The sequence below is a fragment of the Megascapheus bottae genome, chromosome 13 (genome assembly GCF_031878675.1).
Source record: "Megascapheus bottae isolate mThoBot1 chromosome 13, mThoBot2.hap1, whole genome shotgun sequence".
Lineage (NCBI taxonomy): Eukaryota > Metazoa > Chordata > Mammalia > Rodentia > Geomyidae > Megascapheus > Megascapheus bottae.
Genome location: NC_143521.1, coordinates 21,694,758 through 21,717,073, shown reverse-complemented (window position 1 = coordinate 21,717,073; position 22,316 = coordinate 21,694,758). Strand labels below are relative to the sequence as shown.

The 22,316-nt window shown below is 35.8% G+C and overlaps 1 protein-coding gene across 1 annotated transcript; it reads right to left on the bottom strand.

Moving 5' to 3' along the window:
• Window positions 1-9,903: 9,903 nt before the first annotated feature.
• LOC150055679 (transmembrane protease serine 11B-like) lies at window positions 9,904-19,602 on the bottom strand. The gene is made up of 10 exons (XM_090343148.1): window positions 19,592-19,602; window positions 19,298-19,413; window positions 17,882-17,997; window positions 17,725-17,792; window positions 15,642-15,802; window positions 14,977-15,015; window positions 14,201-14,378; window positions 12,264-12,523; window positions 11,051-11,193; window positions 9,904-10,065 (listed from the first exon to the last, which is right to left on the bottom strand). Exons 1-10 carry the CDS (start codon window positions 19,600-19,602, stop codon window positions 9,904-9,906), a joined length of 1,254 nt encoding a protein of 417 aa, XP_090199274.1.
• Between the last annotated feature and the right edge of the window lie 2,714 nt (window positions 19,603-22,316).

Here is a 22,316-nt window from a genome sequence, read left to right as displayed (position 1 = left end):
TCTTTAGTCCTCATGATAGTTTTAGCTTTTTTAAGAAGTAACATCAAGATTTTATAAAGTAGAATAGATTAAATAGATTCAGCTGTTAGCCAACTTTCAGTAACTTCTTCAGAAAAATCACAAGAAGATAAAGAATATAAAATACACCTTGCCATAATAATTACTAAATTTGAAATTGGCATCTCAAATTGGATAGAAAAGGGGGGAAAACAAGATGAGGGTGGGGGGGAGGGAAATGGGGACCAAGACATGACAAAGGGTATCAATGTATGTGAAGTAATGCACCTTCCATCTGGCTAATGTAATGTAACCCTTCTATTAATTACAATAAAAATATATGAAAAAAAGAAAAAAGAATCTAAAACAGTTTTCTTCTGAGAAAGATTCTTCCTATTCTATCCAATATGACTAATTCAAAAGGAAACAAAATGAAAATAGTAAATTTTCATTTTGAAGTCTTTACTTTCGCTTCAGATGTTCCTTTCCTTCCTTTTAATCGTCCATCGTTCAGGTACCTATGTGTAACCACAAGCTTACCTGGGTCTCCTGAAACTCACCTGCAGCTTCAATTATGTTTTCAAACACAATCCACACTTCTTGTGTGGATTAATTAGATTAATGTCTTATTCTAAAAAGCTTATCTATGAATTAGGGTTTGAATTTGTCATGGATATCTAGCGGTTGTTAGAAACAATCATGTAATCCTGTGAAGATTTTCACATAAGCATAAAATGATAGAGGAGAAGGAATACATGCTCTATAAATGAAATTTGTCGTCCATGTAGTATAAAGGTAATGATTATCTCACAGACAAAAATAAAACACGCATGCTGGCTTTTTTAACTTCTAAATGTATATAGTCAATCTCTTACTGATGTATCAGAACTGTGACCTATAAGCAAACATCAAGATTATGAATTTAAAAAACTGCTTTAGTTACAAAATACTATTTAGTTAAGAAAGTTATTCAATTTAAGAAATATATATTAAGTATACTTCAGAAAGTGAATATGATTTCTAATCACATAAAGCTAGACATTGTGGATATATATATATATATATATATATATATACATGAGTCAAGGGTTCTGCTATTTACACAAAAAATTAATTGTAAATTTTAGAAAATATATGTATGGTGCACATTTATTTATGTTTCAACAATGTGAACCTCAAACATTTTAACATTCGATTCAGCAAATTTGCTCTATTTCATATATTTTTATGATGACTGCTCATGAACCAAAAGCATATTTTTGTTTTTTTATTAATGATCACTGGCCTATTCGTGTGATGATTACATAGCTAGATACTTGAAAAAACAATTAAAACCTGTCTGTACGTAATCAAAATGTTAGAGTTCATGACCATTTAACATGTCAACATAAAGGATTATGGTTCGCAGAAAACATCATTAAAACCAAGGTATTGTGAAATGCAAAGTAAAATTCCTAAAAATCACTGTTGAAAGCCATGTTCACATCACTATCAATGTTTGATTCATGAGAGAAGAAAATGTTCTCTCTGCTGCTTCCTCTCAGCCTGTCAGCACCCACACATTCACAGTACTTTCCACTCATAGATTCTGAAGCTGCTTCCCAGTTTTCTGAAGCAACTCCCCAAATTGAAGTTTTAAAGTACACATTGCAGACAGACACAAGTGCATGTTTGGGCCAAACATGCAAAAGGTTTTGGAAATATATTCCCACCTAAACTCAGCTATTATATTGCTGCCTTTAGCTGAGACACACATTGAGGAGATAGTGTGAATTCCATTTTTTGGGGGTGGTCAAAATTTGGGGGAGGTAAATTTGTACTTACCTATACATAATGTGGTGAAATTAAAGGCTGCCGGAGTGAATGGAGGTAAAGGAAACTTCTTTACTCCTTTTATGCTGATCAGTCGTTCTCAGGTAAATGTGCTTACTGTAAGGATAGTTTAAGATTTTAAGGGCTGGGTATAGCTGAAAGTTATTTCAAAGGAAACTTGTCCAACAAGTGTGATGACAGTTGTGGATCTGTGAGTTAAAGGAAGAAACAAAACTTCTCTTTGAGTTGGTCCTTAGGGGGGAAGAAAAAACAATAGATATTACTGAGCTGGTCATCTGCCAGTCCCTCCCAAGAAATACCACCGCAGAGTGGTGAATCAGTGCCCTGACTCAGATTCTATCCACCCTCTCATGGTCTAGAGTTACTCCCCAGTGAAACCAACAAACGCATAAGAGCAGACTGTAAGGAGTGACTTAAGATGTCTTGTTTTGTGTACAATAATTCTATGACAGCATTACTCATTTGAAATATGTTTGACTTTGAAATGTCACTTAGACTCTACATATTTTTATAGGAATGGATTTTGTAATAAAAATAGGTATTGGAGTAAGAAATAATTACACATTTATAATTCTTGACAGGAAAATGAACTACTTAATCGATCAAAATTTGTTTCATTTGGTGAATGTAAGCAGGTCTGGGGTAACACTAAATCGTTAAGAAAAGAAAAACCTCATGATTTAATCAGGTACTGGTGGCTCAAGTCTGTAATCCTAGCTGCTTTGGAGGCTGAGATCTGAGGAACATGAGTCAAAGCCAGTCTGGACAGGAAAGTCCATGAGACTCTTATCTCCAATTAACCACCAAAAAACTAGAAGTGGTGCTGTGGCTCAAAGTAGTAGAGCTCCTGCCTTGAGCAAAGAAAACTCAAGAACAGCTTGAAGGCCCTGAGTTCAAGCCTCATGACCAACAATTTCCCCCACCCCCCAAAAGAAAAGATCATAAAGACATCTCAATATTTTAAATATATATGTATAGATTCTTAGTACCAGTTTCCATACCTTTACCCATTCACTATATTCCTTTACCTAATAAATATTGATCATGTATTTCCTGGAACTAACCATTTCTCTCAAAAGGAGCATTACCTACAGCGATGGATGTAACACCAGCCCTGCTCTCATAACAAGGAATTTAATATTGTGCATGCTGTAAAAAGAATAACATGTTGAGCAAATAACCCAGGCTCAAAAGGACAAAGGTCAAATGTTTTCTCTTATATATTTGACCAACCTAAAAAATAAAATATATGTATAATCACACAGAAGATTAAATAGGTAGATGATAGATAGTGTTTTAATGGAACTCTTTGAAGACATTGCATGGGAAAAGTTAGGTGGTATTCAATTCCAATATATTGTGCATCTATGAATAAATGTAGTAAACTAAAACTCACTGAGAGCAACTGAAAAAGAGAAGAGTGTGGGGTAAATGACAGGATCACTTTTATTAAAACCCCATTTATACATGTGCAAAATACCACTAGTAGACCCCTTTGAACAATTAGCATATAGTAAAAAAAAAATCAAGATAAGAACGTAAAGCAAATCCCGTCCAGAGTGGGGATACTACTAGGAGGGAGGAGAGCAAATTAGGAATGTGAATACAGGCAAAATATTTTATGTCCAAGAGTGTACCATGAAACTTGTTGAATTTGGTTAATGCAAGGATGAGGCAGATAAGGAAGTTTATCTTATGCATATGTGAATATGTAAAATGGCATTCCCTAACATGACTAGTTAATGCTAAAATATTTTTTAAATGAAGAGGAGGTGAAGGGAAGGAGAGGGCAAGGAAGAAGGGATTAGAGTAGGGACAAGGAGGAAAAGGGAGATTGAGGGAGAAAGGAGGAGAGAGGGATGGAGTGGAGAGAGAGAGGGGGGGAAAAGAGAAGAGAGAGGAGGAGGGGGAAGAGAGAAGGAAGAGGAGAGGAGAAGGAAGAGGAGTGGGTGCCTGGAGGGTCAAAAGGGCCCAGTGTCAGTAGCTCACACCAGTAATCCTAGCTAATACTCAAAGACTGAGATCTGATGGAGGTTCAAAGCCAGTCCAGATAGGAAAAGTGTGAAATTCTTATTTCAAATTAAACACCAAAAGAGCCAGAGGGTGGAGCTATGGTTCAAGTGCTAGACTATTAGCCTTGAACAAAAACAAGTTCAGAGGACATCACTCAGCCCATAAATTCAAGCCCCATGACCTGTGTGCACATGTGTGCAGGAAGTGCAGTGAGTAGTTATCCGGTTATCTATAGAACTTCTCTGAGGAAGAGGCTTTGAGAGCTAAATGATACTAATTGGTGTGATTCATCCTCCTGAAACACATTCATTATATATCACTTATTCAACAACAAATTTTAAATGCTCAGCTTCTTTCTGGATAAAATACAGAATACAGAATATGGGCCTCCTTGGTTGCTATTCTATGGCTTCCAAATGTTGTCACTTTTTATCTTAGTTGATCCATAGTAATATTCTGTAATATGGAGCCATAACTACTGGTTTCCGAGTGTTCAACATAAATCTTTCTGAACTTTAACTTTCTCACAGGTAAAACATGTAGGCCAACAAGACTATACCTGACATGCTCCTCTATCAACTAACACGACCCAAATCAAGTGTCTGGCGCAATGCCCAAGACATTGTAATTTACCAAGGACTTGGTGTAAGGCTTAACTGTACCTCCGCCATTTCTCACAGCTGTCTTTCTCGATGGCAAGCCCTTCCCTCACATTGATAAGTTATCTCCAAGCTTGCCACTTCTACCATCCAAAGTTTAGTCATGTCTCATGGTCCAGCTGAGCTATATTTTTTTCCTCCAAAGCATCCTGGTAAAGCTTTATCTTCTTTGATCTTTTATTCCCTCTGGTCTCTAACTATCTTTTGCCATCAATACCAAATTCAGATTGAACCATCTACTGTTATATTGATCTCCACTTAACTTATCATGACAAATATCTGATAGAGGTGAATAATATTAGTTATATCACTCAGAAATGTGAATAATATCCATATATATGCCTTCTAAAACTAAGTAAAATACATTAAAACTCGATAATAATTAACATATAATAAAAAGTAATTGTGTTTAGGCACCTTGGTGATTGAGACCTGCAATCCTACCTAAGGAAAGTCTATGAGATGTTCATTTCCACTGTCCACCAAAAATTCCCAAGTGGAGCTCATGTGGTGGAATGCTAGCTTTGATTTAAAAAAATTTTTTTAAATGAAGAGATAATGCTCAGGCCCTGAGTTTAATCCCAGTTTAGACACACACACACATACACACACACACACACACACACACACACACACACGGTAATTGTATAAAGGTGATTATAAAAAAGAAAATTAAAACAATAACATCCCTACTAAACTGCAAGGTTTGCTCTTCTATCATTTGTTAGGAATGTGAGGAAATGCACTTATATCCATTGACACAATTGAGGTAGCAACCTTAAAGGAAAGCAATGTTAAGTTTTCAGTTGTCTCTCTTTAACCAATCATTTTCACTTCTAGTTATCTATCCTAGGACAGATACTCAAACAAGAATATATTATGATACTGACAACAAAATTCACAAGAGCAAAAAATAGAAATAAATTAATACTTAATATAGGAGTGATTAAAGAAACTCCAGCATATTATATGAAATGCTATGCACATGTTAAACGGAATGAAGGTGTAATAGATCCTGTGAATTAACCCATTCTTACTTTCTATGATCCCTTTTAAATTACAGAATTTGAGAACTAAGAAATACGGTTAGGGCTCTGGAAGCAAGTTAGATTCTTCTGGTAGATGAAGGCCTTCCAAAGCAGAAATGAGGCTATTTGGGGAGTTCTGTAGTAAAAGGCCATTGTCATGATGTTTCCTGAAAAGGAGTTCATTGTTCTTCAGATTTCTGGAGTCAAAACAAATATAGCATAGGCAAACTAGGCCAACTTGTGTGAATCAAGAGACCGCAGGGCTAATAGTGGTGATATTGTATCATATCTGCTGATGTCCACAAAATTTAAAGAACAATTGGAGCTAGGAGATGCTGGCTCACCCCTGTAATCCTAGCTACTCAGGAGGCTGAGATCTGAGGTTTGCACTTCGGAGCCAGACAGAGCAGGAAAATCTGGGAGAGACTTATTTTCTATAAACTACTCAGAAAAACTGGAAATGGCCCTGTGGCTCAAGTGGTAGAGTGGTAGCCTTAAGAAAGTTCAAAGATAGCACCCAGGCTTTGAGCTCAAGCCCCAAGACTAGAAAACAACAACAGCAAAAAAATATATATTTTAAGAAAAAATTGGGTAAGAAATGAGATGCAGAATGATAACTCAACATGATACCATTAAAAGTATTTTTAAGGATCTGATCACACAAAACAGTATTTATCAAAATGAGCTCCAGGAAATGATAACAAGAGGCTCTTTCTCTTTGTTGCTGTTTTTGTCTTCTTTTCTTTTTGTTCATTTATATGTCTTTGGGAGTTCAAGGGGAGGCATAGATATGGAGTGGCAAAGGATGAATAAACATAGTCAAGTTGCTCACTGGACACTCGGCTGAAAATGAACGATACAACTTGAGTGCAGAGATAGGAGGGGAAAACTGAGAGAGAGCAAGGAAAGGAATAACAGTGTCCAAAAAGAAAAATACTCATTACCTGACTTATGGAACTGTAACCCTACTGTATATCAATTTTATAAATAGCAATAATTTTTTTAAAAATTAATGAAATAGTTTTACACATTTTAATCAAGTGCTAATGTACATAAACTCATATATTTATTTATGAAAATATAAATGTATTGAAAAGATCAGAGTATTCATTTTTTTCAGAGAGTATTCATAAAATAAGGATTACTTTAGAGAAGGAAATAGATCAGATTGGAAATAATGATAAAAACTTTCTGGTGATCTGTGATGTTTATTTTCTTCACAAGGATAATAGATTCTTCATGAGATAAATTACTTGTTGAAATAAGTTTTCCAGTCCTGGAGCCTGACGTCAGGGTCTAGGCACTGTCCTTGAGCTTTCTCAAGGCTAGCACTCTACCACTTGAGCCACAGCACCGCTTCCATCTTTTTCTGTATATATGGCACCCAGAAATCGAACCCAGGGCTTCATGCATGCTAGGCAAGCACTCTACCACTAGGCCATGCTCCTGGCCCCATAAATTGTTCTTTATGTGGATTTAAGTAGAAAAAATGGTTAGAATTAACAGTAAAATATGGAATCTTGGACAGTTGAGGCCAAATTCTCTGAGTAAAAAGAAACTGTCTTTGTTCATTGTGTAGAACTTCCTGAGGGAAGATGATGGTTTGATGATAGATTGGCATGGAATTAATGAGAATACATTGCATTAAACATTTCACAAAGATATGAACTAAGTTTTAAAAGCATGGTAGGAGTTTTGCTGAAAATAAAAAGTTTACCATCTGGAAAGACCCAGCATAATATGCTTCAGAACCTAAATAATAGGAGTGGTAACATGCAAGGGCATGACAGGAGATAAAACAGACATAAGTAGCAGTGAGACTATGATAGTCCATTTATTTCATTCAGCTTTACTCAGTGAGTAACAAGGATTAACCCAAATGCACCAGCCACAAATCCATGAACCCAGAAATAATAAAATGTCCTTCTGAAATTCATGACCTTGAGAGAGACTCTGATACATAGCAGTCATGCTTTCTGCTGTGAGAAGTACAGTGACAGGTGAACGCCGCCAGCCATCTGGAGTACATGTCTGGAAATGTTGAGAAGAGCTTCCAGGTAGAGATGACACCTGAGCTGGGCTTTAATAATGAGTAGGCGCAGTGAATCACGTTTTCATTATGGATTTGCAAGTCATAATAAAGAGCTGAGATTTTCTTCTCCGAGGGTATTGAGATCGAGGTGGACTGATGCATGGAAATGCCTCTAAACAAGATGGTTGGATTCTTTTAAGAGAACTTTTTACCTTAGGAATTCATAATTTGTTTTATTTTTGAAATGCCAGAGCAAGAAAATATTAATGAACTCAATAAATGTTTACTTGAAAGTTGCTATTTGTTACATACTAAGAATACACTGGTGAACCAGAGAGATAAAATCAGGAACACATACAAGAATGTAGTACACAAAATTAGATATTTTAACGTGTGTGTGTATGTGTGTGTGTGTGTGTGTGTTTGTACTGAGTCTTGAATTTTTCCATACAAAGCTGGCACTTGAGCCACACCTCTAGCTTTTTGGTATTTAATTGGAAATAAGAATCTCACAGACTATCCTGTCTGTGAGCTTTAAATGTTGATCCTCAAATCTTAAAGCTTAGCATCCTGAATAGATAGGGCTATGGTTGTAAGCCACCAGCACTTGACTTGACATCTTAAAATGTTGATGCATTTTATAAATGAAAAAATAAACAGAATGTTATAGAATAACTGGATAAAAATAACTGGTGGCCATAATAGTTATGATGGGTGGTCAGGAGGCAAGGTTTTAAAGAATAACCTGTCTTCTAATGTTTTTAATTGGCATATAATATTTGGCACTTATCTAGATAGATAGATAGATAGATAGACACTCAGTAAATATTTATGAGCACTTAGAGTATAGAATGGGAAAGACTTCATCTTGTCAAATAGAGTGCATGTAATTTCTTTTTTTATTTTTATTTTTTTGCCAGTCCTGGGCTTGGGCTCAGGGCCTGAGCACTGTCCTTGAACTTTCTCAAGGCTAGAGCTCTACCACTTGAGCCTCAGCAGCATATACGACTTTTTTTCTATGTATGTGGTACTGAGGAATCGAATCCATGTCTTTGTGCATGCTAGGCAAGCACTTACCACTAGGCCAAACTCCCAGCCCTAGGGCATGTAATTTCAGCAGAGTCATATTTCATACCATATAAGTAGAAACACCATAAAAATTTTAACACTGTAGACAGCTGAAAAATATTTTTTAAAATTATTTTATCTACCTTTAAAATTTTACTGTTACATTTTTAATTTTAAAGAACAACAAAAAAGGCAAATTATATACAGGGATTACAAAGTCAACCCATCATACAATTGTACTTTCATCATAAGGAAAACTACTGAAATAGGTGCCTTACTGTTCCCTGCCTTGAAGACAGTATTTTGGTTGCAAAAGGAAACAAATAAATGACAATAAGAAGGATAAAATGATTTGAGTAAGAAATTGTTACTTAAAAATCATTAATAGGTGAGAAAATATAGCCATTGAATTCAAGATATATTATGTAAAAATAAACTACACAACCCAAATGTAGGGATGGGCCAGGAAAATAAGGAAGAAAACAACATACATTGTAGTTATAGCCTGATGTGTGGAATTGTGAGCTTTGGTACAGCTACTTAATAAAAAGAAAGACAAGAAATCATTCTTTATTACTGACTGACACATTTTGGCTCTAAACTCAACAGGTTAAATTTATAGGCTTATCAAACATGAATAATAGTAACTAGCAAATGATTTATTTTCTCTAGTTTTCAGTGTCTTAATCTAGCTTAATCAGCCTCTTATGAATAGAATTCATCCAGATCAACTTATGATTGCCCTCCTCTCTCAACATGTGATTTTATGAGTTACACAGACTATCTCATGTATAGGTAAAAATAAATACAAATGCTAATGATTTGTCTACCACATGTTAGCTTAACAAAGTGAAATTATAACTTATTTAATACAATGTATTTGATAGATCCTGTACACTTGTTCTCATACTTACAAAAGGTTTGCTTCCTGCTGATTATGGAGAAAAAAACTAAGCAAATTTTGAACATAATTATAAGATTTAATGAAAGCTAGATGATTGCTAAAAATATTTTTGCACCTTATTTCTTTTCTTTCTGTCTTCTAAATTAACTAACTAGATAAGTAAGTAAGTAAATGATGCTCTTGATATAATGAAATATAGATACTTGTATTTGGTTACATAAGAAAATGATCCACCCTGACAATAGAATAAATTTTTTTTAAAAGAGAAAGAAAATGATCCATTTGCCATCATTTAAAAGAAATAGATCTTGATGCAATAGGTAAGCACTTGGCATTATCTTTATATTCCATTTCATAATTACTTTTCTTTCAGAGTCCAGTCTTGGAGATGATCCAATCACGATAAGAGGACACTCGTGTGTAGACCCCTGGTTTATTCTTTTTAGCACATCCATCACCCCAGCTTACTATTCCAACAAGGTGCCAGATTTTCCTGGAGTCAATATAAGCTAGTGGCCCACCAGAATCATTCTAGAAGAAGGGAACAAATATTTGTTACCTTTTTGGAAAGTTTTCTTTTTGCCTCTGTTTAGGAATGGCTACTGAAACCAAGTCATTTTCTTTCAGAATTTGGGAACCCTTGTCGGCAAATGCTCAGGATCCTACAAACCATCTTATATTACCTCCAGCTATTAAATGTTGCATGAATGGATCAGAATTTGATTTGAGAGTTCAGTTTTAAGCCAGGTCCTGGTGGCTCACATCTGTAATCCTACTCAGAATTCTGAGATCTGAGGAAGGTAGTTCAAAGCAAGGCCAGGCAGGAAAGTCTGTGAGACACTTATCTCCAATTAACCACCAGAAAACTGAGTAGGGCCGCGGCTCAAAGTGGTAGAGCACTAGTCTTGAGCGAAAAAGTTTAAGTACAGCTCTCAGGCCCCATGTTCAAGCCTCATGATTAACAAAAATAAATAAAATGAATTCAGTCTTAAAACGAGTTCAGGCCGGGCTTAGTGCTGTGAACTTGGTAGTGTGCTTGTCTCCATGCAATCCCTAGAAAATGGGGACATGGACACAAGCTCAACTTCCCGAAGCCTCAAGTAGGATACCTCCTGATGCCTCCTCTTCAGGCTTCCCAAAAGATAGGACTAAGTTTACTTTATAAATTTCTTAATACTTTTGTTTGTGATTATCTTTTATTGTTTCCTTTTGGCGGTACCAGGATTTGAACTGAGAACCACCACTTACTGGACAAACACTCCACTCTTTGTAGTAGCTCCAAGCCCTCAAGCATTAGTCCAATAAAAACAAGATTTATGTTCATCCCCAGCACCTAGATTGTACATAGGACACGTACATAGAACTGATGATACATGTTGAATTGGATTTCTCTCTCCTGATTAAAAATAATAAATTGTGGAAATCATTCGTACATAATGATAGCTTATGTTAACAAAAACTCCCCTTGCATTAGCACTTTGGGAGAAAATGTTTGCATAATGATATCTAGATGTACCTGGCAGGCATCAGCTTCTCCTGACAAGTATCCAGCACATAACATGGTATCCAGAACTAAGCCAGAAAGCACATGCGGGGCATTGCAATTTTCATTGTCTATAATCTTCAAAGGAGCTTCTTGTAGTATCACTGGCCAAGGACCTGAAAAGAAAAGGTTTGCATTACAGGAATCTTAGCCTTGTTTGTTGCAATAAAGAACATTTGGTGGGAAATGCCACTATGGCCAAAGTGGTAGAGTGCTAGCCTTGAGCACAAAAGCTTACAGACAGCACCCAGTCCCAAGTTCAAGTCCCAGAACTGGCACCCCCTCCCCTTCCCAAAAGCCATTTGGCATCATACAGATTCTTTTGATTACCATACCAATACCAAAAAGGGGCCCAAGGAAGCACTAATTTCTTTCAGATTTATATTATTACTGACTGCCTCATACTTAAGACTTTTTCTCAATTCCATTTCTAAAGATATTTCAGAAATTGAAGACAAGAGTTGTTTTCTGCCTCTTCCTTGATTTTTTTTTGCCAGTCCTGGGGCCCAACTCAGGGCCTGAACAGTGTCCTTGGGCTTTCTCAAGGCCAGAGCTCTACCACTTGAGCCACAGCACCATTTCCAGCCTTTTCTATGTATGTGGTACCAAGGACTTGAACCAGGGTCTTTGTGCATACCATGTACTAGGCCAAACTCCCAGCTCCGATATATTTTTTAAACTGTATTTACTGGTTAATGGATTTCCTGAGGGAATGACTAATTTCTGGATTGTTTAAGCTTCCATGATTTTCATTTGTTTTTGTCAGTCATGGAGCTTGAACTCCAGACCTGGGCTCTCTCCCTGAGCTCCTTTTTGCTCCAGGCAAGCACTCTACTATTTGAGTCACAGGCCCCCTCTGGCTTTTTCTGAGTAGTTTATTGGAGATAGGGAAGAGAAGGGGGGAAAACAAGATGATTAGGAGAGGGTGGGAAGAGGGAAACGGAGGAAACATCAGAAGGGGTATCAATGTGCAAAAAGTAATGCACCCACTACCTGATGAATGTAACTGCAACCTCTACATTACATTATCCCTACAATTTTTTTTTAAAAAAAGAATCTTATGGACTTTTCTTCCTAGGCTGTCAGTGAAGTTCAATCCTCAGATCTCAGCCTCCTGAGAAGCAAGGATTACAGGTGTCAGCCATCAGTGCCCAGCTAGTTTCTGTGTTTTGATGGGAAATTTTACCATTCATAGAAAGTGCTCCCCATCCTGTTGCCACAACACTGTCCTGTTGGGATAGCTTCATGTTTGCTTCAGGAAGACAAATCTTACGAATGTACTTCGTAAAAGACACTTCGTTAGCCAGTTCCACAAGTGCAATATCATTCTGAACTCCAGGGGACTTAAAATGTTCATGTAAAATGATCCTCCGCACTTTGTGGGTCATATAAGGTTTATTTACTGCAAGTCCAAAGTTGACAGTCCAATCTTTTAAACTGGTTTTCCTAGAAGAGACAATTTCATTTAGATATATTCAGTTTTCTCAATAGTCAAGATCTCTTACCTTAAAGGCATGAAGTTCTCAGACGACACTACATAGCACTTGGATTCTTTTTTTTTTCTATTTTTTTTTCTATGTATGTGATACCAAGGGATCAAACCTGAGTCTTCGTGCATACTAGGCAAGCACTCTACCACTAGGCCAGACTCCCGGCCCCATTCTTATTTTTTTTTAAATGTCTCAGACCTAAAATGTTTTAAGTTTTCAGTTTGTAAAAAGAGTATGAAACCTCTCATCTTGCTAGAGATGGTCCCATTGAGGTTTTCTGTGCAAATTTAGCTCCACCTAGGCTCGTGGACATAAAACACTGCACATCTTTCTCACCCAATGCGTCTTCGGCTGTAATTTAGATTTCCTGATTAGTTCTATTTCCTCACAGAAACTCTCAATTTAAGGCTAAACACTCTGCTTATTTTCTCCTCTCCCTAAAAGTTTCAAGTGCCATTTATTTTTAAGGATTCAAGGGCCGGGAGTCTGGCCTAGTGGTAGAGTGCTTGCCTAGCACATGCACAAAGACCCAGGTCCGATTCCTCAGTACCACATATTTAGAAAAAAGCTGGAACTGGTGCTATGGCTCAAGTGGTAGAGATTTAGCCTTGAGAAAGCCCAAGGACAGAGCTCAGGCCGTGAGTTCAAGCCCCAGCACTGGCAAAAAAAAAGGATTCAAAACCTTTATGTTCTTGTCTCCCATTCTCAAACTTCCAATGAATCCATGCATTCAATAACAGTGGTTTTGAACTTCATTTCCTTTGAGTCAATTCGGGTTCAATTGCAGAGATTTATGTTTCATAAACCCACTGAGATGTTAAAGGATCCACATAGTTCATGGTCATGAGCTACTCTTCGGAAATTTATTTATGGAAAATAAATCCTGTGCATGTACTTTTGCAAAATAAATTACTTTCTTAAGTTTCTTAATCATCATGCTCCAGAGTTGTCCAAACCAATGAAACTAAAATTTCAAAGCATATTTTCTGATATTTCTTTTCACAAAATCATTTCCCCTTTGTTTACTCTCTGAAGAACACAACTCATGATGTTCTATTTTCCATAATGCTTACTGTCAATCACGTGTGATTTTATATACTATCCCTAGTATATAATATTTTTATTTTAATATATATTTTCTTCAATGAGATTGAAAAAAAATCCCTAAAAGGCAAAACAAATGAGTACCTGGTAACTTATACCACATGTACTTGTGTTTGTATTCAATTTCTATCACGTAAGAGCTGTATGATTTTTGGTAAGTTAACTACATCACCTTATCTGAGCCTTTACATTTTCATCTTTAAACTGGTTAGGTCATATGGTAAGATAGTAATCATTGTGACTATTGTTGTAATTATTGCTGTAAAATTATCGTGACTATGAAATAACATAAGAAAAATACTTACAAGTGGGCCAAAATAGCTATTTGGGCAAGTGGGACATATTTCTGCTCAATTCCTCTCTCCTCTGTTCAAATTTAAATACTTTCTTGTCATTTAGCTATCCAGGAAATAGTTTTGTATTTGATTATAAACTTGGCATTTTCTTCAACATTTAGGTTAGTCCCTGCACGCTCCTCAGAATAAACCTGTAACTCAAGTCCTACATTTCATCCAACTTTTGAACTTACTTAGCAAAGCAGTGAGCAGCAGACAGTAACCACCTGCTGCCGACCAGTGAGGCTCCGCAGAAGTGAGTGCCTCTCCACTGCATGCTGGCCATCCACGGCCATGCACCCTCCTGGGCATTTTTCCCATTCACAATTCGGTTGCCAGTTGCAATGCTGTTGACCAGTGGTCTTCCACAACCTAGAGAATGGATTTGTTTACACCACAATATGTTATCTTTGATAGTGCTTAATAAGAAAAGGTATCTTAGAACGCTCATTGAAACCCTTCTTCTGATTCTGCTCCTTTCTGCTACCTGTAGTTACCATGATTGTCCCTTTTATCTTGTCTGAGTGACGCCGAATTCCACTCTTCCAGTCTTCATCTTATGTTAGCCATTACCTAAATTGAAAGTTCTCTACAGAAGTTTGTCAAGCACATAATACCCTAGTGAGAATTTATTTTCCAACGTAGAATTGCATATTTTAATAAATATATGATTTATTTGATCTCAGTTACATTTTCTTTTTTTCCCCAAATTTTTCTTTTTTCACATCAGTCTTTTAAATTTTGTTCTTCACATATGATAGCCTGTACTCATAATTCCATTCTTTGGAATTCATTCTCATTTCACTATTTTATACTAATCCTTATGCACATTAAAATCAACAGTCCAATGGTTTCCAAAAGGATTTCCAGATTTATATCTTGATGTACATCAAGATCTTTTTTTGAAGAACATTTGCAGAAGCTCATGAACATATTAAAATTTACATTAAACTTAAATTTTTTAACTTACATTTGTTGACAAGCATGTCAGACTTAAACTTGCTGATTTCTGGAAATGAGAAGAAACCCAAAAAATTGGTAAAAAATATCACCAAGAAGTCGATTCAAGCTCAAAAAAAATAAACACTAACTTTTATGGCCCAGTTATGCCCAACATTGAACTATTTAGATTTCATCTCTTTAGATCTTCACCACATGATATAGGAAAAGAGAAAAGGAAATGAAAAACAAAGCTTTCACATTTGTGATTCATTTTAAATTAGTGTCTATTTGTAATAGAATGAGGCCCATTGTGGTATTTTCAGATGTGTACACAGTGCTCTTTGAATGTAATCATTCTCCTCCACCACATTTTCATTTCTCCCTTCCCACTTCTGCCTATTCGCAAACAACGTATGGAGGATTTCATTATGTTCTTGTTGATGTTACCACTAGTATTGTCATTGTCATCATCATATTTAAAATAAAGTATTAGGAACATAGAAAGCTGATGCATATATTTGCATTTCTTTATCTATGATAATTTTCTTTACTCTGAAGTACTGTAAGTTATCTACGTTTTTAAGGGGAAAAAAATCTCTACACATCCACAAACTTAGTTCATTCTTTTCTAGTACTCTTTCTTAAATAATCCAGAAATCTAAGCAATTATAAAAATGGAAGTAGGTAAAATACCTATAATATTAATGGAAGTGGGAACTGCTTTCCAGGTCGCCATGTTGTCTCTCAGCATTCGATATAAGGTAGCTCTGATTTTTGTCCTCATGCTATGCCTCTTTCCTGGAGGAAACTTGAATAGCAGATGTAATAGAACTCTTGACCCATTTCGATAAGGCCTAGAAACAACAGAAATTTTCTAATATTCCACTTCCTGCCTGATTTTGTTGATAGTTTGAAAGGATTTTGAATTACCAACATGCTCATTAACATATGTATTTCTTTATATCTGTTAAAAAGAGTAGGTAGATAATTTTTCAAAAAAGTGTTTAGGACTGTTGATGAAAGGAGTTATGAATTCACAAATTGGAACGTGGAATATTTCAGACACATATGAGAAATTGAATCTTAGCCAACCAATGATTCTCTGGAGAATTTATTACAATAAAATAGACACCAGAGTTCTCATGCAGAATTTTTTCTACAATTAATCTTGAAAAAGAAGTCAATCAGGAAGTTAAGAAACATCAGAGAATTTTAAAACATACTTCCAGCATTTACTCAGAAGCTTTCATAGTCTTCCTCCTACAATTTCTTGGGCAGAACTGGTCTGCTTCAACATACATAAGCACTGAGGAAGCTCAGAGTAAAATCACAAAATCATAAAAAGTATCATGGTTATATACATATTGATGCCTTTAATTAACCTGAAAAGGAGTTGCATTCATTTTGTTGTGCTGTTACAGAAGCATGAACCCAGGGCAGAGAGCAATTTTGTTCAGGACTAGGACTCTACTACTTGAGCCACAGCTCCACTTTTTTCTTCTTTTTTTTCTTTTTCTTTTTTTTGCAGTTAATTGGAGATATAAGTCTCATAGACTTTCGTGCCCATGTTGACTTTGAATCTCAGATCTCAGCCTCCTACGTAGCTAGGATTACAGATGTGAACCACTGACTCCTGGCCACTAATCACAGTTTTTATTTTATTTATTTTTTTATTATCAAGGTGATGTATAGAGGGATTACAGTTACATTCTTCAGGTAGTGGGTACATTCCTTCTTGAACATTAATACCCTTCCCATGCTTTTCTCCAACTTTCCCCCCCCACCACCTCTCACTCATCTTTTTTCCTCTGCCCTTCACTATTTCAAATAAACAAATAAATGTATATAAAATATACCAAGTACCAAAGTCAGATACAGTAACAACATAAGATGAACCATAAGGGGAAAAAATGAGAAAAGAAATAACTTCACAGAGTACTTGAAAAACAAGTATCACAAAGATAAACCTCTTGTTTACATATTCTGGAGTTCATTTTGTTTAGCCTCATCCTATATGGTTATATGCACAAAGCTTTTAAGCTATTATGATCCTCTGCTAGGAAAACTTTAGACATATACTAATTATTACAAAGAAAACCTTGGTAATCACAGTTTTTAATATATTTTTATTGTAATTAATAGAAGGGTTACATTACATTCGCCAGATAGAAGGCGCATTATTTAACAATCATTGCTACCCCTTCTCATGTTTTTGTCCCCATTTCTCTCCCTCCCCCCCTCCCCTTATCTTGTTCTTAATGTACTATGTTGTCTCTCATCTCTTTGGTTGTCCCATGGTTATCTCGTATTGTCACAGTACCTTACCTTGCTATCTGATATATTGTGTGTATATATATATATACATATATATATATTTGTTTATTTGAAATAGGATAGGGAAGGGGGAAACAAGGTAATCACAGTTTTTAAATATGCAATCTTATGTCCAAATAATTTGACTGAATGAAGGACAATTGAAGGTGTTTGTTTATAAGCAAGTTGGTTAGAAGAAGCAAGTTGGTTAGTTGTTTTAAGAGTACAAATTCTCTAAAATAGGTATTACCAATTACCAAATTACAAATGCTATCAACCTTTACTATGCTTTCCTGTACTCCATATATTCCTTCCTGCCTCCACTATGATCAAACACACTTCAAAAGCATATTTAGGCCAGATTATACAATTCTGTTTATCTGTCTTATACTGCTTCTTATAAGAAGTAGGAGCTATATTACCTAATTTCCTCTCATACAATCTTGAATAAAATTGTACTTACAAAAATTTGATGATCTGAGAGCTGACATACTTTTCATATATTCTAGAATTCTGAAACACAGATAGCATCTGTACAAAAAAAAAGAGAGAGAAAAAGAGCCACTATATATATCAAACTCAATTTACAGTGAAGTTAGTAAAGGATATCTCTGATTTACCTTAGCCTCAATATCTCTGGTCAGTTCTGTGTTAGCTTGGGAAGCAGTAGTTTCACAACTGCTATTATACATAATTCCAGAAATACGAAAATCACCTTGGTAATGGTACATTTTTCCTGTGAAATAAAAACATACAAAGTTTCAAACTAGGATGTGGTCCTTAAGACTTCTGTCTAAAAGGTGGCAATTAATTCAGATTTTAAAATAACCTAAAAGAGGGAGAGAGAGAGAGAGAGAGAGAGAGAGAGAGAGAGAGAGAGAGGGGGGGGGGGGGAAATAGGGAAGGAATTACACTAATTACACTGTACAAAAGAAAATGTAAATTTCTAAAAAGAAATACAATGCAAAGCCAGCGCGGAAAGTAAAGCACGAGAGACTCATCTCCAACTAATCACTAGAAAATCGGAAGTGAGTCTGGCTCCAGGAGTAGGGTGGTAGCCTTGAGGTGAAGAACTCAGGAACAACGCCCAGGCCCAGAGTTCAAGCCCCATGACCCACAACATGAAAAAAAAAAAAAGGAAAAAAAAGAAAGAAATACAATGTAAGAATCTTATCTCTAATGAACTATCTAAAAGCCAGAAGTGGAGGAAGTAGAGCTATGGCTCTAGTTGTAAAGTGTTCATTTTGAGCAAGAAAAGTTCAGGATTAGTGCCCAGGCCCTAAGTTCAAGCCTCAAGAGCAGCACACACAATAATAATAATAACAACAACACCAATCCGAGAGAAAAAGAAAGGAAATGAACAGTGACTCAGAAATCGTACAGCATTTTCCATCATGGATCAAAGGAGCTCTCATTGAAAGGCTCAAGAGGAGTAATGTCTGTCAAATTACCTTAAACACATTATGTAACGCATAAAATTTAAGAGCTTATATTTCTGGAATGTAAAAGGAAATTGGAAAACCAAACTTTGTAAGTGCACTGTTACTATGCGTGATTTTTTTAAAAAAGGTTAAATTTTCATAACATTAAGCCATTTTGACCATATTTGATCACCTACAATTGGAAGGACATTTCTGGATTATCTATCATATCTTAGTAACCAATAGCAGACCTGAACTAAGAAGAAAATGAACATCTACAGTTTGAAGTAAATTTACTGAAGGATATAAAGACCCAGGTATGAGCCCACAGCACAACTCTTTAGTTGAAAATTAACATTGCCATAAAAGTATTGAGCATTTCGGTATTGCCTGTATGACCATAATTGATGACATTATTAGTAAGGAGGCATCTGAACAAAAATTGAAAACCTCAATATCAACTAATGAAAGTATGATGTAGAACTAAAACAGTAATCAAATACAAAGCAAATGAGAAAACATCCTAGAAAAAAATTAATTTTCTTCCTGCTCTATGTTCTAAACAAAAGGGGCATTCACTAAAATAGATGAAAATCAAAAGTAGTAAATACTGACCAATTGCCAAAAAATGTACAAGGAGGCCAATAATTACTCCGAGGATTACCATTACTCCAAGAATAATAACGATCACCCACAGTGGCCAAGATGTCCTCTGGAAGGATATATTGGGTCTATGAAAAAGGGGGAAAAATGTTTTAAATCAGACAGTAGACATTCCAAGTCCACCTAGCTCTTATTCAACTCATATACCTTGATTTGTAAGTTAGGCATTTGTTACTTGAAATCATGACAGTATCCAATCAAAGATAACAGAGCCTAATGATCAGTCACTTAAAAAACAAATCATACCTGAGCACCATGTCAGCTACCTGGGCTACATGAAGTGGGCAAGCGTAAACATGGTCTCTGAGATCATGTTGCTGAGAAGTTTACTTGTCTTATTTTGTAAAAGTCTAAAACAGGGAGCAAAATAATATTTGGTGTGGTCCTTTTATAGTTTTGGAAATTATAGCCATGTCATGTAGATGGCTATACAATGATTTACGGACCCAATTAAATATATTAACATGACATCGTTTATAAGTTTAATAAATGTGGAAGGGAATACTCTGTCAACTTCAGTAATCCCTATTATAGATTGTTTTCTTTTCTATTAATTTTTTGTGCCAGTCCTAGGTCTTGAACTCAGAGTCTGGGCACTGTCCCTGAGCTTTTTAACTTAAGGCTAACTTAAGCCACAGCTCCTACTCTGGCTTTTTGCTAGAGAAAGAGTCTCCCCCCAACTTTCCTGCCCAGATTGGCTTTGAACTCTAATTCTCAGATCTCAATCTCTTGAGTAGATAGGATTACAGACATGAGCCACCAGCATCAAGACTCTTTCCTATTTAACTATATTTTATTCAATTATATTTTATAGCTTTTGGATGTTGGACTATACATACACAATATAAATCATAGGATATTTAGTTATTTTATCATCAACATTGAACATTTGAATGAAACAGAATCAGAAAAAATGTGACTTATAACATCTCTACAGATAGAATAGTTTAAGGTTATGAATAGATTTTATGCCTACATTGAACATAGTCTACTCAAGGTTTAGACTCCAATTATTTTTCATAGTTTGAAAAGCATGATGTCATGTAATTAGCCCATTTGGAAAAGGAAATACAAGAAAAAGTATTTTCAGATTTCAAAACAAGTACAACTGTTCCCTCAATTTATGTTCTATATCACCCTGAATAAAGTTTTTAAAACACATATCTGCAATCCATACTCTTCCCTGTTAATAAATTAGTTTTTCTGCTCTCCTCCCTTCTAGAACAAGTAGGTAAGGTATTTTCTTTTTGCTTTTTATTCTGCACTGTTTTAACATTACCTAAAACCACAATGGCATAACTCCACCTAGTTTTATTTCCTCTTCATTGTGTCCTCTGTGCTTAATCCTACCTCTTCCTTATACCTGTCGCTTGTAATGAATGTGTTAGTTACTGTTTCCCAGAAACAGTATTTGTCAAAGCTCTCCTAAGAAACTCCCTATCTCAGGCATACCCAATGTATGCTTTTTAGGGCAGTTCTATTTAATCACATTTTCCAAGCAAAAGGGAAATTCAGACAGGATGCATTTTCTACAATATTTATTACTAGTATTTTATAACATGCTTTCTCTAATGGTTATAAAATGTGTACAGTGAGAAGTCTCAAAATTGTTATGAATTAGACATTTCACTTAGTCTGGTAGCTTCCTCTTTCTGAGATCTATCTGTGTATTAGTCTGAGATGCTCAACTGTTAGGTAGTCTAAATAATGAGTCTAAATAAAATGATTTATATAGATAACTACTATGTAGATCATAAGAAAATATTTTCCTAAAGCCATCTTAAGATGCTATAGGAAACTGAATTTTATTGTTGTCTATTGCCTTAATAGATTTTCCCCCTTCTATGGCTGTTCTCTTCCTGCCAAAACAACAAAGGAATTTCTTTTGGTTTTTTTTAAAAAAAAAAAAACACAGCAGAAACTCTACTATAGAGCCATAAGAACAAAAAATGCATGGTATTGGCACAAAAACAGACCAGAAGATCAGTAGAATAGAAGACCCAGAAATAGAACCACATACCGATAGTCAACTTGTATTTGACAAAGAAGCCAAAGATATACAGTGGAACAAACACACTCTATTCAATTATCGGTACTGGCAAAACTGGGCAGCCACATGCAGAAAACTAAAAATTGACCCTAGCCTTTCGCCATGCACAAGCATTAACTCAAAGGGGATCAAAGACCTCAATGTCAGACCAGAAACCGTGAAACTGCTACATGATAGAGTTGGAGAGACACTGGAACTCATAGGCACAGGCAAAAGATTCCTGAACAGAATCACAGGGTCACAACAGATTGGAGAGAGACTCGATAAATGGGACTACCTAAAAATAAAAACTTTCTGCACATTCAAAAGCATAGCTACAAAAGTAGAGAGACAGCCAACCAGCTGGAAAAAGATATTTACCAATAATACATCTGACAAATGCTTAATATCCAGTATCTACAGGGAACTCAAGAAACTAATCCCCCCCCCCAAAAAAAAGCCAACAAACCATTCACTAAATGGGCAAGGAACTAAAGAGAGACTTATCAAAAGAAGAGATTAAAATGCCAGAAAAGCATATGAGAAAAATGTTCATCATCCATGGTCATAAAGGAAATGCAAATAAAAACAACCCTAAGATACCACCTTACCCCAACAAGAATGGCCACGATTTTGAACTCAGATAATGACAGTTGCTGGCGGGGTTGTGGAGAAAAAGGAACCCTACTACACTGCTGGTGGGATTGTAAACTAGTTCAGACACTCTGGAAAGCAGTGTGGAGGTTTCTTAAAGAACTGAAAATTGACCTTCCCTACAATCCTGCCATACCACTTCTGGGCATCTACCGTGAACATCAGAACCCAAGATATGATAAGGACACCTGTTCAGCTATGTTCATCTCTGCACTATTCACAATAGCCAGGTGCTGGAAACAATCCAAATGAATGGATATAGAAAATGTGGTATATATATATATATAT

Excerpts from the sequence above, each read along its gene's own strand:
- LOC150055679 (XM_090343148.1), bottom strand. Across the intron at positions 15,016-15,641 it reads CACTTCCATTAATATTATAG|AAATCAGCAAGTTTAAGTCT; the intron begins GTATTTTACCTA and ends TCTCATTTCCAG. Across the intron at positions 12,524-14,200 it reads GCTGCTCACTGCTTTGCTAA|GAAAACCAGTTTAAAAGATT; the intron begins GTAAGTTCAAAA and ends TGTCTCTTCTAG.